The following is a 15631-nucleotide window of genomic DNA, read 5'->3' on the forward strand; positions in this document are numbered from 1 at the left end:
ATTTGTTCATCCTTGGCTGGGGAAATCTGGGGAAACAGCACTAGGGACTCAAAACTAATTCCTAATCTTTAATGGGAACTAAAATTTTTAATGGTAGAACAGGCCTAAAGATTAGAACAAAAACAAGCTCATCTGAATAAGATAGTAACTTTCAGAGGTGATAGGATAAAATGCCTTTGCAAACCCACAAAGGAATAGAAGTAAGCACAGAGACAGTAAAATTAAGCTAAACTTTGGGGCTAATTTGGAACCTGGGAGACAAGATATGTGAAAGACCTCTCCTCTGTATGCCATAATGCACTTTTGCTTGATTATAATATCATCTTTAATTAATGATATCCAGCTTACTTATCTTACAATGTGATTGGATTAATTCTGTAAACATGTAATTTAAAACTGCCTGGATGTTAGTGCAGGGTTAGTTCTTTGCTGGTTCCCCTTATCTGGACCCCAGATTTACAGAGAGGGACCATTTGAAATTACAGGAGATCACAGCTGCAGCAGGAGGAGGAGAAGGAGGAACTAGAACTAGCTGGAAGAAAGAGTTTCCAGTGGTTCCCTGCTCTCCCTTCCAGCCTCAAGGCTGCTGTGACCACCGTGGTTTGGCTGCAAAAGGGCATCAGCCAGGACCTCCTTCAGCTTTCCTTACAGGGCCAGATTCCTGGACATGTGATCTGTTGGTCATATGGAGCATGGCACTTAGAAGGACCCCACACTTGGCTTATTGCTCTGTTGGTGTGTTTTGAAATTCTCTCTCTCTCTCTCTCTCTCTCTCTCTCTCTCTCTCTCTCTTTCTCTCTCTTTTAAACAGAGGCCCCTGCATTCTCATTTTTCACTGGGCAGGGCAAATTATGTAGCCAGTCACAGCTTTGGAACTCATTTAGATTTTTACTTCTGACAAACAGGAATGAAGTTTACCTGTGGCTAGGTGTTAGACCAGGAAGGAGCATCCTAGAACTGCCTTGATCTGCTTCCCTGCACATCTGCTCCTTCTCATTAATACTCATCAGTTGAGCTCCCACTAACTTTGGGGTACCGGCTGATCTCTACAGGGAATCTTGTTGAGTTGAATTTGACATCAGCAGCATTACCATTCAACAGCACCCTCCATGTTGCTATAGATGTAGCAGGATTAGTTTTGCGTGTAGTGTACAAAGGTGTACCGGCTCCAACTTGATCCTCCCTGGTGGGTAGCCTGGACCCTGAGAAGCCTTTCTTCCGAATAGAGGGAGGACAGATAAACGGACACAAGGGTTTCGAAAAGGATAATGTCAACCAGAGATCAAGAGTGAATGCTCAAAGTGAACGTCTATCATTGAATGTTGGTTAACTTCCCTGACTGAGCCTCCTCCAAGGCTTCACCTGTGGTTCCTGACCACAGCCACGCCTCCCCGACTCCTCAGGCGGGCGCAGCACGGTGTCCGCGCAGTCGGCGGAGGGTCCCCGCGGCACTGCGGCTGCGGAAGGAGGGGCGGGCCCGGGTCTGGCCCGCCCCGCGGCGGTCGGGGGTGGGGGCACTAGCCTATTACGGGATGGAAACTCCGGGTGTCCAGGGGGCGGGAGGAGAAAGAAGGGAGGTCTGCGCGCGGTGAAAGGCGCATTGATGAAGTCTGTGGCGGCCTCGGAGCACAGCAGGGCTAGACGCTGACCAGGTCTGGCTTCCGCGGTCTTCTCCTCCGCCTACGCCTCCTGCTCCGCCGGGTCTAGCCGCCAGCGCCATGCACCCCCCAGGCCGTGCCACCTCCCCGCAGTGGGGGCTCGGCCTCCTGCTGTTGCTGCTGCTATTGCAGCTGCCCGCACCGTCGAGCGCCTCTGAGACCCCCAAGGGGAAGCAAAAGGCGCTGATCCGGCAGAGGGAGGTGGTGGACCTGGTGAGTTGGGGGAGCCGGATCGGGGCTGCAGCACCAGAAGAGGGTAATCTAGAGGGCACGGGCGAGGTCGTCTGTCCAGCTCTTAGGGGGAGAGTGACCGAACAGTTGTGTATAATGTATCCTGCGATCCTGTGGTTGTCCTGCTTTGTCTATGTATAAGGAAGGACCCAGGTTATGCGTGCAGTAGAGTCTTGGAACTGGAGGGGAGACCAAAATCAGAGGCCATCGTGGGGCGGAGATGCAACGTGGGTCGGGTGGAACTCGCCCAGTAATTTCTGGCCTCAGGGGAGGCCACCCTTGGGAGGGGTGAGAGAGAGTTAGGGCGGCAATGAGGGTAGAATAAAGATCTTGGGTAGGTAGAGTGGGCTAGAAAAGACCCTGGATGGCTTATCTCCTGGGCTTGAGCCAGGGCCTTGCAACGTGTCCTTTGTTGGGGCTGGTGGCCACGTCTCCCTGAAGGAAAGAATAACAACCCCCACCAAGCATTCGTCCAACTCTCTGTAACTTGAAGACTATGAGTCACAGTGGGTCATCTTCCTGGGGAGTATGGGCTGCAATTTACTTTGTTGGACAACCACAGCTGGGGCCAGGAAAGGTTCAGAGGGTTTAGGCCGAAAGGGCAAATGAAAGGTACCAGCACTGACCCTTCAAAGACCCATTTCATTTGCTCTGTTTAGATGAGCAGTCAGGTCTTCAGCCTGTGGCCACCAGGTAGGAGCATCACAGTGGTGCTATGGGAGGAGAGCAAATAAGTAGCCCAAGTGCTTTCTGAGGGTCCAACCTGAGAGAAGGTCTGTTTACTTAAAGCTCTTTCCCTCTAAAAGCCAATTAAACCCTGTGGGGGTGGGGAGGCAGTGTCCTGTGGCAAGAGCAAGTCTTTCACAGACATCTGTAGTCCTTGGCACATCACAAACTTCAACTCTTAGACCAGCCTCTTGCAGACGAATATGGTTGATAGGCATTGCAGAACATAAGACAGGAGACATTTATTGATTTTTTTTTTAAAGTTTCAAATTTGTTAAACTGCCATTCTAAACTGGCAGCCAGTTCTATGCTGGATTCAACAGCGCTGGAAAAAAATTCCTGCCGTTTCACACAGCACTTTTTGGTGATAGGCTGTGTAATTTTGTTCCACAAAAGCAGACTATGTGTTCAGGACTACAGTTCTATTTTAAATCTCTAAATTGTTAAAACTGTACCAAATGGCTGTGGTTTGTGTGTAGTTTGCATTTTATGAATGTGTAATTATGATCACAAAATACCCCTTCTCCCCATAAAGCTAGCAATTTTCCCCCTCTAAGGATTTACAGCCCCTGTGGTTTGGCCACAACTCTAGCCCAACTTGGAAAAGCTTATTGTGCAGCCAGGCTCAGGTGCATCCTGTGGCTTGGGTTTGGTTTGGGTGATAGAAAAAGTCCACGCAGTCATTAAGAAGGTTTCAACAGATTCTATAAAGCAACTTCTTTGTATAGGATCTTTCAAAGCCTTCCTTTCAAGTTCCCACCAAGTTCTGCCCCCTGGTGGCTAGTGAAAGAAAATGGGGTGGGGCAAATTTGAGCTTACCGGATACATTTTTGATTTTATAGACATTTTTTTGAGACTCTAAATGTGTTGGGCTAGCATTTTAAGGTGGATGAAGACAAATTTAATACCAGTCAAACCAAGTCCAATAAAGTCATGTGATCTCTGAAATGCAATTTTTACATGGAAACATGGCACTATTGACATTTTGGGCCAGGTAATTCCTCATTGTGGGGATGTCCTGTGCATTGGTAGCATGGTTAACATCATTTCTGACCTCTACCAACTAGAGTCCATTGGTAATCTCCCCACAAAAATTGCTGCAACCCAATGTCTGTGGACATTGCCAAGTGTCTTTTGGGAGACGAAACTGTCCCCAGTTGAGAATCATTAATAGTATGGAAAAATAATCCTTAATCCATGTAGCATCTTTCCCTGAGGAAAATAATAGTGAAAAAAATGAATAGTACCAAAAGAAATTTTATTGTTTATTCCTTCACACGTTAAATATATGTCCAAACATGTATGTATGTATATGTGTATTATATATATATATACACACACACATATCTATCTATCTATCTATCTATCTATATATATATATATATATATATATACACACACACATATCTATATCTATCTATCTGTATATATATCTTCAAGTGAAAGTGAATGAAATTATTAAAATGAAAATTAATTCTAATGTATGCCAAACCTTAAAAAAAACAGTTTTTATTTTGGCATGTCTTCAAATACTTTTGCAATTTTAAAATACTTTTGTTACTATTTCTCTGAGTAAATAAATAATAGTGCCTTTTTTGTCTTAAAGTAGGGAAAATGGCAGTATCTAAATTACAGAATATCATGGACTAAAACAAAGATCAAGCTGGTGATGTGAGAAGCAAATTTGTTGGCAAACAGTCTAGTAGGATCCTTCATAGATAGTGTTATTATTGGATTTTGTAATCTGATCATGCCCAATCTCAGATTATAAGGTTAAAAAATAAGCTTTGACATCCTTTTACTATATAAAGAGCCTTGGATGTGTTCTCAATGAATAGTATATTTATACAGAATGATAATATTAGACAATTTATACAAATATCAAAAGTATTAAAGAATTTAAATGTATGCAGTGAGTTTTGGAAAGTCTAATGAATGGTACCCCTGTTCCCATGTGAACTAATTCAAGGGTAGGCACAGGAATTGGACAGATGGAGCTCAAAATATCACCTTTGCTGCATGGCTCAGATGTGCAAGCAATTGGGTTTGCTAATGCGCTCTTCCTCAAATCTAGACCCTTGTGGAGTCCAGTCAAGGAGACATCTATCCTGAGTCACAGCCTCATACTAGTCTTTGGGGGATTAGAATGATAATAGCTGGCATGTACAGTGTTTACTGTATTCCAAGCATTGTTCTAAGCACATTTTTTATATATGATGCACTTAAATCTTATATACACCCTACAAAATGGGAATCTTTGTTATTATCCATATTTCACAGATAAGGAAATGCACATCGAAATGTTGAGTAATTGGCCCTATCTTAAATAGCTAATAAGGGGTGGAGCCAGGATTAAAATCCAAAGAAACTGGCTTTAAAATCCATGTATTCAAACTCTACAAAATACTCCCCACTACATACATATAAACAACCACCGCAAAACAGAGAATCCTAGTACTTACACATGGTTTGATATGTGATTGCACCCCTACTGAGGACCGGTGGTCATATGGAACTAAGCCACTTACTTCTTTTTGGGAAGGCAGGGTGGGTTAAAGACCAGAAGTGTTACCCTTGTACTACTTCCTCCATATAAAAATGATTCAGAGGGTTTGGGCCAGCATGGCAAATGAAGGGTCCCAGTGCAGACCCTTCAACAAGTGGAGGATATGTATATCCAACGTAGAGCTGTTACCAGTACAAGGTAATTATTGACTGCTAAGATTTTATTTTACAAATCTGTCCCTAGCAATTCACTGTAGGGAATAATAACTCAGAAGAAAAAAGCTATATAGATGAAGATTTTCATTACAATATTAATGATAGGAAAAAACAAGTAAATTTAATATCCAAAGATGGTGCACTGTTTGCATGAACTGTAAGAAGAGTATAATTATGAAGTTCAAGTCCCTTTATAACCTCTATAAGGTTAGGAGAAAAAAGGCAGAATATGAAATTATATCTATCTAGGAATACAGCTATTTAAAATTATATGTGCTTTAATGAGCAGTGGAAAGAAACAGGCAAATGAAAACATTTTGTCCTTTTTGATTTGTGTGTGTGCATACATATGTGTGTGTGAAGTTTGTGCAATAAAAAATGATGGAAATTGCAATATTTTAGAAATAATTTTTAAAAGAATTATCTATAAGATCTTACCTAGAACACGGACAAGTGGTTTGAAGGGATTCAAATAAATGCAATTTTAATCATTATATTGAATCTTTGAAACTTATGGTGATGAGAGTTATTTTCTCCTTTCCTTTCTTGCTATAGTACAATGGAATGTGTTTACAAGGACCAGCAGGGGTGCCTGGTCGTGATGGGAATCCTGGGGCCAATGGCATTCCAGGTACCCCTGGGATCCCAGGTCGGGATGGATTCAAAGGAGAAAAGGGGGAGTGCCTGAGGGAAACCTTTGAGGAGTCCTGGACCCCTAACTACAAGCAGTGTTCATGGAATTCATTGAATTATGGCATAGATCTTGGAAAAATTGCTGTAAGTAAAGTCTGAATTACTTTCAAGTTGAAGCAAAACTTTAGGATTTTATATTCGACTGTTAATTTTCTAGGTAGGATTTTATTGTGGTTTCTTTTTTTTTTTTTTTTAACCAAAAGACTAAAAAATAAAATAAAATAAGGAGCAGGTAACATATAACTTTTAACTTAAAATTAATGAAAAAGTTGATAACATTTCAGTTAATTTCATAAAAGTATTTTAAGACAAATTACTTTTATGTTTTTTAACCATAATGTTTAAAATAAGTTACTCTTGTTTTTTAAATGCAAGCAAAAAAAGAGAACGTGGGTTTTCTAATCTTTTCATAAAGTGAATTTAAATTTAAATCAGTCTAAGAAATTCTTCTGTGGCTTCAGACCTAAAAACGGAAAAAGTTTCCAAGAATTACCACATTATAGGATCTGCAAATGGGAAGTCCGTTGGTATTTGTCCTTATTTCAGGTAGTATGCTCAGCTTAAAATTGCTGAAGAGAAGTGAAATGTACCAGATGGGGTTTACTATAACCATTTAAAATTATCCTGCAACATTTTGTATGTGTATAGGGGGATTACTCAAAATAGCATGTCTGATGTCTGGCAAGGCATTTTGATTGCATTCAGTTCTCTCTCTCTCTCTCTCTCTCTCTCTCTCTCTCTCTAACTAGAGCTTGAACTCAGAGTGCATTACTACTGAGCTACATCCTCATCCCTTTATAAATTTTTTTGTTTTGAGACAGGATCCCCATAAATTGCTGAGGCTGGCCTTGAACTTGCAAACCTCCTACTTCAGCCTCCCAAGTCGCTGGGATTATATAGGCATACACCATCACACCCGGCATGATTCAGTCACTTTGATTAGTGTTCTTCTAAAGTAATTGGGGGCTGAACAGAGTTGAAGTTGTACTATTTTATAAATCATCATCATTTGTTGATCAACTCTGATGTGATTCCACATGTACACCACAATATCTCATGATTTTAACTACTACTACCACTCCTAGGCAAATAGAAGAGATTTTATTTTTATAAAGTATTCGAGTCTTGCAATCTGCACATTATCCCTGTTCCTCATCTCAGACTATTATCTATAAAGAGTTTGAGACTGACTTCATTTTCTGATAGAAGTTCCATCTAGCTGCCATAGTATTGGTGACTGTGAGCTTTTCTCTGTTCATATGTAATTTCTTAGAAAGCATTTTTTTAAAAATGTTGCCTAGTTATTTAAACATCTGACATTGATAAAATGCTCACTTATTTAGAGTTGTTCATCACGAGTTGCTGAGTTCTTTCTAAAAGCTATCCTAATGGATGTTGCCTTATTAATATGTTTTTGAGTTCTTTTAAAGGTAATCAGAATGAGTACAGGATCTTTTAAAAAATACTTGATTTCTTCAAGTAAAAGATGATAGGGCCATAAGTGAAAAGATAAATTTTTCAAAGACTAATTAGAGGAAAAAAAAAGAATCTTGGACTTATGATTGTGTCATAGAGGTAAAGTCTAATGCTTTACCCCCTTATACTGTTTGCTCAAAGAGGCCTAGTCAGAGATTTATGGATAGCGCTAGCCTAGAATGCAAGTTCCCTGAAGGCAGGGATTATATTTTGTTAACTGCTGCATCCATACCAGCTAGCACATAGTTGGTACTTAGTATTTTTTTTAATGTTTATTTTTTAGTTGTAGTTGGACACAATACCTTTATTTATTTATTTTTATGTGGTGCTGAGGATCGAACCCAGGGCCACGCACATGTTAGGCAAGCGCTCTACTGCTGAGCCACAACCCCAGCCCCGGTGCTTAGTATTTTTTGAATAGAAAAAGAAAAGTAAGGCTGGGGATGTAGTTCAGTTGGTAGAGTGCTTGTTTGCCTCACATGCACACAGCCATGGGTTCAAACCCCAACACCACAAAAAAAAAAAAAAAAAAAAAAGGTATATAGAATGGTTGGTTGAAAATACTGAAAACTAGCTGTTTTTGGTAAATCTGAAAGATACATATAATGAAGTGACGAATTCTAAGAAAGCCATTATTTGATTTTCTTAGAGTTCTTATATCTTATATTAAAGTCTATCTCATAAGGAATTTCCCTTTGTAAAAGTTAAGCTTTTTAAATACATTGGAGAGAAGAATAATTAAGTAAAATTCACAATATAATTTCAAAGTCTCTTTTTAACAAACAGGGAAAGTGTTAATCAAATTGCGTTTTTCCGTTTGTGGCAGGAGTGTACATTTACAAAGATGCGCTCTAACAGTGCTCTGCGCGTTTTGTTCAGTGGCTCGCTTCGACTGAAGTGCAGAAACGCATGCTGTCAGCGTTGGTACTTCACATTCAATGGAGCTGAATGTTCAGGACCTCTTCCCATCGAAGCCATCATTTATTTGGACCAAGGAAGCCCTGAACTGAATTCAACAATTAACATTCATCGAACTTCTTCTGGTATGTAAAATAGTGATATTACCTCAGATCAGTCATGGTTTTAACCGAGTTCCACTATCCTGTTGAGTCACTAGCCCGCTATGAAGGGCTCTCTAGTAAATTTGCAGTTTATGGTCCTCCACCCTGGGGTGCACTTCAAAATTACACAGGATCTTTTTAAAAAATGTATGGATACATGGGTCCCATCTCTGACCAATTGACTCAGAATCTCTAGAGGTAAGACCCCAGCATCAGTGTTTTTCAAAAGATCCCTCAGTGATTCTGATGTGCCCCAGGGTTGAAGAATCAATGATTTCTTACTCATCTACTTAAAAATAGCTGAGGGAAAAGGAAGAGCCCCCCCCACTGCTTACCAGAAGAATTAGTATTTCAGCAATCTTTAGGGATCCAAGTCAGATACTTATCTAAAAGACATCAAGGGCATTGCTTCCACTTTTTCTCAAGTCATAAAGAAGATATTTTAACCCACTCTCTTTGCATATAAAGAAGGTGCAGGGAAATTGAGCATCTTTCCATGATATAGTAGAATTATTTTCAGAAAAGCAAAAACCAGTCTCCCAGCCCTCTTTTTGATTAGACTAAAAAGCTTTGTCATTAAGCCCTTACTTGAAACATGTGATGGACAGAAAGAAGCACTTCCTATCTGAGAAGCAGCCTCTAAAACAAGAAAAAAAAAAAAAAGATATAAAATTCCAGGGGCTGGGGTTGTGGCTCAGTGCTAGAGTGCTTGCCTAGCATGTCTGAGGCACTGGGTTTGATTTTCAACACCATATATAAATAAATAAATAATGAAGGTCATCAACAACTAAACAAATATTTTAAAAAATATAAAATTCCATTTGGAAGTGGTATGTTTAGACAGTAGTTGATATAAGCAACTAATTTTCTATGATATTATCTTCAGGGTGTGCATTAATGTCTTGCTATATAATTTAAGGTCTAAGGCCCAGGAACTTTGACTATATAAATTATTAAACAAAGCATTTCCCAAACATTATGTGGAAATAATTATGATCAATTTGGTAGGGTGTTCAAATAATTTGCTATTAATAAGAGTCTCTGTAACAGTGTGAATTAAAAGTTATTTCTATATAATAAAATCACTTTTCCCTTGCATACTGAAACTCTTTCTTAAGGGAAAGGGAAGCAGGTGCACTTAAGACAGCCCATCCCAGGAGGATTTATGTAGCCTTGGGTATGCCTGGAGTCTGAGGAAACTTTGATTGTCATCTGTTACCTGAGTCTAGGAAGAAAACAGGTCAAGAACTCTCAGTCCTATGTATTTTAGGTGCTTAACCAGCTATGTTACATTAATTATCACAGCAAAAAATTTAAATTTACTCATTTGACAAACAGTATTTGATTTGTTAAAGATGATGAAGTGACTGTTTGACTTTCCCCATGTGAGGCTGATGCTAGACCCAAGTTTTCTGGTTTCCTGAGGCTGTTGGATGATGGGCCTTGATATCAAAGTCTTGGGAAAACAGAATATTACTTGGCATTGTCACCTGGCACAGTACTGAGAACACCAGAGTGGGTGGGACTGTGGGCCCACCGCTTAGTTCCCCCAACTTTAGAAGTGCCAGGTGCCTGGATTCTGATGGACTGCTCTGGATTCAGTTAGCTAATGGAAGCAGATTGCTTCAGACCTACATCCCAAAGGCTGCTGGAATGGACTAACCTCAACCAAATGGGAATCCTAACCAGTCATATGAAAGCACTAAGCTTAAATAGAAAACCTAACCAGTCACTATACTACTTTTATGCCAAGATTCATTGTCTTAAAGAATCTGCCAACCTATAGTTCCTCTTCCCCCTTCACACATACCTATTTTTGCCTGTTATGATGACCCTGCTGGAATTTTGTTTTCCTTTTAGGTGTAGGTGAAAACCCTTAGTAAGATGGAATGCAAGTTGTGTATTTGTATGTGGAAAAGTCCAAAGGATATGCAAAAAGGTGCATAATTATAAGGCATGAGAACAGAGAAAAGGGAACAGGGATTTATTTTTGTAATAAATTTATGTTTTTTACTTTTTTAAAAAAATTGTTCTAATTAGTTACACATGACAATAGAATGTATTTTGACATATCATATGTAAACAGAGTATAATTTCTTATTCTTCTGGTTGTACATGATGTAGAATTACACCAGTCAAGTAATCATATATGCACATAGGGTATTAATGTCCAATTCATTCTACCTCCCTCCCCTCCCTTCACTCCCCTTTAATCTAAAGTACCTCTATTTTTCCCTAGTCCTCATACCCTTATGTGAATTAGCATCCATATATCAGACAAAATATTTGGCCTTTGGTTCTGGCTTATTTTGCTTAGCATGATTTTCTCCAGCTCCATCTATTCATCACCAAATTCCATAATTTCATTTTTCTTTAAGGCTGAGTAATATTCCATTGTGTACATATACCACATTCTCTTTATCTAGTCATCTATTGAAGGGCACCTAGGTTGGTTCCACAGTTTAATTGTTATGAATTGAGCTGCTATAAACATTGATGTGGCTGCATCATCATAGAATGTTGCTTTTAAGTCCTTTGGATATAAACTAAGGAGTGGGATAATTGGGTCAAATGATGGTTTCATTCCAAGTTTCCGGAGGACTCTACATACTGCTTTGCATCAATTTGCAGCCCCACCAACAATGTATGAGTGTACCTTTTTCCCCACATCCTTACCAACATTTATTGTTGCTTGTGGTTTTGATCATTGCCATTCTGACTGGAGTGAGATGAAATCTCAGTGTAGTTTTTATTTGCATTTCTCTATATGAACATTTCTCTATATGAAAAATACATGAACATTTTTTCATATATTTGTTGATGGATTATATTTATTCTGTGAAGTGTCTGTTCAAATCCTTAGCCCATATATTGATTGGGTTATTTGCTTTTTGATGTTATTTTTTTTTAGTTCTTTATTTATAATGGAGATTAATGCTGTATCTGAGGTACATGTGGTTAAAATTTTCCCATTCTGTAGGCTCTCTCTTCATGTTTTTTCCTTTGCTGAGAAGAAGTGTTTTAGTTTGATTACATCCCATTTATTGATTCTTGATTTTACTTCATGTGCTTTAGGGGTCTTGTTAAGGAAGTCAGTTCCTAGGCTGACATGGTAGAGATTTAGGCCTATTTTTTCTTCTATTAGGCACAGGGTCTCTGGGTGCCTAAGTCCTTGATTCACTTTGAGTTGATTTTTGTGCAGGGTGAGAGAGAGGGGTTAAATTTCATTTTGCTACATAAGGATTTCCGGTTTTCTCAGCACCATTTATTGAAGAGGCTATCTTTTCTCTATTGTATGTTTTTGGTGCCTTTGTCTAGTATGAGATAACTGTATTTATGTGGGTTTGTCTCTGTGTCTTCTATTCTGTACCACTGGTCTACAAGTTATTTTGGTGCCAATACCATGCCGTTTTGTTACTATGGCTCTGTAGTATAATTTAAGGGCTGGTATTGTGATGTCTCCTGATTCAATTTTCTTGGTAAGGATTGCTTTGGCTATTCTGAGCCTCTCATTTTTTCAAATGAATTTCATGACTACGTTTTCTATTTCTATGAAGAATGTCATTGGGATTTTAATAGGAATTCCATTAAATCTGGATAGTGCTTTGATAGTATGGCCATTTTGACAATATTAATTCTGCCTATCCAAGAGCATGAATGATCTTTCCATCTTTTAAGGCCTTCTTCTATTTCTTTCTTTGGTATTCTGTAGTTTTCATTGTAAAGATCTTTCACCTCTTTTGTTAGTTTGATTCCAAAATATTTTATTTATTTGAGGCTATTGTGAATGGGGTAGTTTTCCTAATTTCTCTTTCAGTGGATTCATCACTGATGTATAGGAACACATTTGATTTACGGGAGTTAATTTTATATCCTGCTTCTTTGCTGAATTCATTTATTAGTTCTAAAAGTTTTCCAGTGGAATTTTTTGGATCTTCTAAATATAGAATGGTGCATTATCTTTTTAATATATTGATTGCAATTTGACAGAATTTTATTGAGATTTTTTTGCATCTATGTTCATCAGAGATATTGGTCTGAAGTTTTCTTTCCTTGATGTGTCTTTGCCTGGTTTTGGTATCAGAGTGATACTAGCTTCACAGCATGAGTTTGGAAGGATTCCCTCTTTTTCTATTTCATGGGATAATTTGAGGAGTATTGGTATTAATGCTTAAAATAAGTTATTTATTATAAGGAAAGTCTGTATAAAATGGAATTCCCAGATTGAAGGGCTGGTATAATGATTATGTTAGAATTTCTTTTAATATTATAAAAGTCCTTTCTTCTATTTGAGTAGCATCAACTGTACAGATACGTGTTTGGAAGGAGTTCCTTAAAACAATTTTTAAAAAGACTTGCATATCTTAGTTCAGGTCTCTTCCAAATTTGGGAAGTCTTGGCTTTTAAAAGTATAGGCTTCCTTTGTTTAGTAAATAAATTGCTTTTTGATTTCAGGCTATCTCTGTAAGTAAACGGACTCTGGTTTTATGATTGAAACCTGTAAGAAAAGTTAAGCTTGTAACACAAAACAGCTATGCATACATCTTTTAAAAGTATTTATATACCAAGAAAAAGTACATAACTTTATTATGAAACGCTTATCAGGTATTAGAATTTTAGTTAGCTTTATATAAACAGAATTATAACCTAGCTTTCTAAAGTAAATACAAAGTGAATGGTTTTGCTTTCATTTTTGAAGACTTTAATTGTCATTTGTTTTGCAGTGGAAGGACTCTGCGAAGGGATCGGTGCTGGATTAGTGGATGTTGCTATCTGGGTTGGTACTTGTTCAGATTACCCGAAAGGAGATGCTTCTACTGGATGGAATTCAGTATCTCGAATCATTATTGAAGAACTACCCAAATAAATTTTTCATTCCCTACCTCTTTTTTTTTTGAATCATACCTTTGGTTCATTTAAATGACATTTAAAAAATCATTTTATACATATATTTGAGTGAAAAACAAAGCTAAAAATGTTTACAGACCAAAGTGTGATTTCACACTTTTTACTATCCATTTTATTTCAATCAAAATGGTTTCAGGATTTTTTTAGTTGATTAGAATCCTTTCCTCCTATTCACATTCTCTGAACCTATAGTTGGAATGTCATTGTGGTCTTTAGTTTTTCCTATTCTGTTAGCATAGCCTTTTAAAAAAATATCCAAATTACCAGTTTTTGTACAAGTTGTAAATGTTTAAAATTGTTTTATATCTGTTAAATAAAACTTATTTGAAACAAATTTCCTTAAACTAATTTCCACTAAAATTGAAGTTTCCAGTATTTTATATCTGAAGAGTACAAATCTAATTTTGTATTTATTCATTTAACAACTTATGAATTTCAATATGGTGCCATATCTTGAAGAATTCATAGAGAAAAGGATGTCTAAGTGCTAGGAAATTGTAAGAGAACTGTAGGAATTTTATCTTTATTTAACAGAGTAAAAAGACATGGACTCTGGCTTCCAGTTGTTTACCCTTTGGTAGAAAGGATCAGACATACACAAAAATAAAAGTGTTGAAAGGGATAGTGTAGGTCAAAGGAAGAAAGATCAGAAAGAATTCACGAAGGCTGGGTAGGTGTAAGACTGATGAACTTAAGCAAATTATAGGCTTGAATTGGAATTATTAGTATGAACTAATAAAATACTTTATCTTAAGTAAAGCCAGAAAACAGTAAGGACATAATCTTTTAGCCTTGTACTGAAAGGGCCTTCTAACAATGATCAGTCCAGTGACACTCAGATTGTGATCCCAATATACCATTTGCTACTAAAAGGATCTTTAAAAAATGGGTGATTTGGGGACAGGAAATGTATCTGAGCCTGTAACACTTTGCCATACTTGAAAATAAGGCAACTATACAAGACAAGTCAAAAGGCTCTTAAAGAGCCAGCTGGAACTGTTTCCCATTGGCAAGGATGACACGATTTGAGCATAAATAAAAATAATAACTACAGTGGTTTGAAACATATCAAGCATGTTTCAGTGCATGCATTCATAATATATTAAAATAAATTTTATTGGTCATCTTATAGGATACCAGCAAACCAGCTTGTTACTTTGAAAATTGGTAAATAGAACCAAACATTTGTTCTGCCAAGTTTTTATGAAATATAACTCTGTAACCAAATAGTTGATGAAGGGGAATTTCTCTTTATAGAAATACATATACACATACACACAGTATTATGTATCTTATAGCAATATCCTACATTGATATAACTAATAAAAGTAATAACATTACTTTTTTTTCAACCCTATGAATGAAGGAATCTAACAACATTCATCAATGACTGATAACATTCCCAAAACAGTTTAGCGCCTTCTAATAAAATTACATGGCACCATCCAGGAAGTAGTTTTTCCAAGAAATCAAACCTGGATCTGCTTTTGCCTCCATATCTAATCATTAGTTTGTAGGAAATACAGGAGATAAAAGAACATGTTCATTGATACCAAAGATACAATCAGAAAAATTCAGACTTGAAAGACAAGTTGGCTTTTTCAACAAATAAATTGTAAGAAAAGAAAAAAAACATGTATTAAAAGAGATTTAAGATTATAACAACCAATTAAAACGTTTGCATTATGTGGACAGATTCAAGCAAACCATAAACACAAAACAAGAACAAAATTTCCTTGAGATAACTGACATTTGAACACTGTCTAGATATTTAATGGTATTAAATAATTGTTACTGAGGTCCAATAATGTTATTATAGTTATTTTAAAATAATGTTTGCTGGGGCTGGGGTTGTAGCTCAGTGGTAGAGCACTTGCCTAGCATGTGTGAGGCCCTGGGTTCAATCCCCAACACCATGTAAAACTAAAACAAAATAAATGCATTGTGTCCATCTAGTAAAAAAAGTTTGCTGAAGAAAAATTGATATGATTCCTGAAATCAACTTCAAAATAATCTGAAAAGGGGAAGTAGGAGGGTCTAGATAAAATAATATTGAAGATAGTAGATATTAACCCCCCCAAAATGTGACAAAGAACAGGGAATTAAAAACATTTTGGGTAAGAGAAAGAATATTAGTTAAGATTCTAGGGTAGGAAG

The 15631-nt window shown here is 37.5% G+C and overlaps 1 protein-coding gene across 1 annotated transcript; it reads left to right on the forward strand.

The window, feature by feature from the left end:
• The first annotated feature begins 1535 nt into the window (after positions 1–1535).
• On the forward strand, positions 1536–13808 carry Cthrc1 (collagen triple helix repeat containing 1). Its single transcript, XM_046464805.2, has 4 exons — positions 1536–1871; positions 5892–6113; positions 8332–8548; positions 13291–13808. The coding sequence occupies exons 1-4, from the start codon at positions 1719–1721 to the stop codon at positions 13431–13433; spliced, it is 735 nt and encodes a 244-aa protein (XP_046320761.1). The 5' UTR covers positions 1536–1718; the 3' UTR covers positions 13434–13808.
• Positions 13809–15631: the final 1823 nt, after the last annotated feature.

This window comes from Marmota monax, unplaced genomic scaffold, assembly GCF_021218885.2.
Source record: "Marmota monax isolate L192 unplaced genomic scaffold, Marmota_monax_Labrador192_F-V1.1 WCK01_AAM20220418_F8-fsc00003, whole genome shotgun sequence".
In the NCBI taxonomy this organism is placed as follows: domain Eukaryota; kingdom Metazoa; phylum Chordata; class Mammalia; order Rodentia; family Sciuridae; genus Marmota; species Marmota monax.

Bases quoted from the DNA above. Each gene is read 5' to 3' on its own strand.
- Cthrc1 (XM_046464805.2), top strand. From the start codon at position 1,719: ATGCACCCCCCAGGCCGTGCCACCTCCCCGCAGTGGGGGCTCGGCCTC. The intron at 1,872-5,891 runs GTGAGTTGGGGG...TTCTTGCTATAG, and splicing joins AGAGGGAGGTGGTGGACCTG to TACAATGGAATGTGTTTACA. The intron at 8,549-13,290 runs GTATGTAAAATA...TTTGTTTTGCAG, and splicing joins CATTCATCGAACTTCTTCTG to TGGAAGGACTCTGCGAAGGG.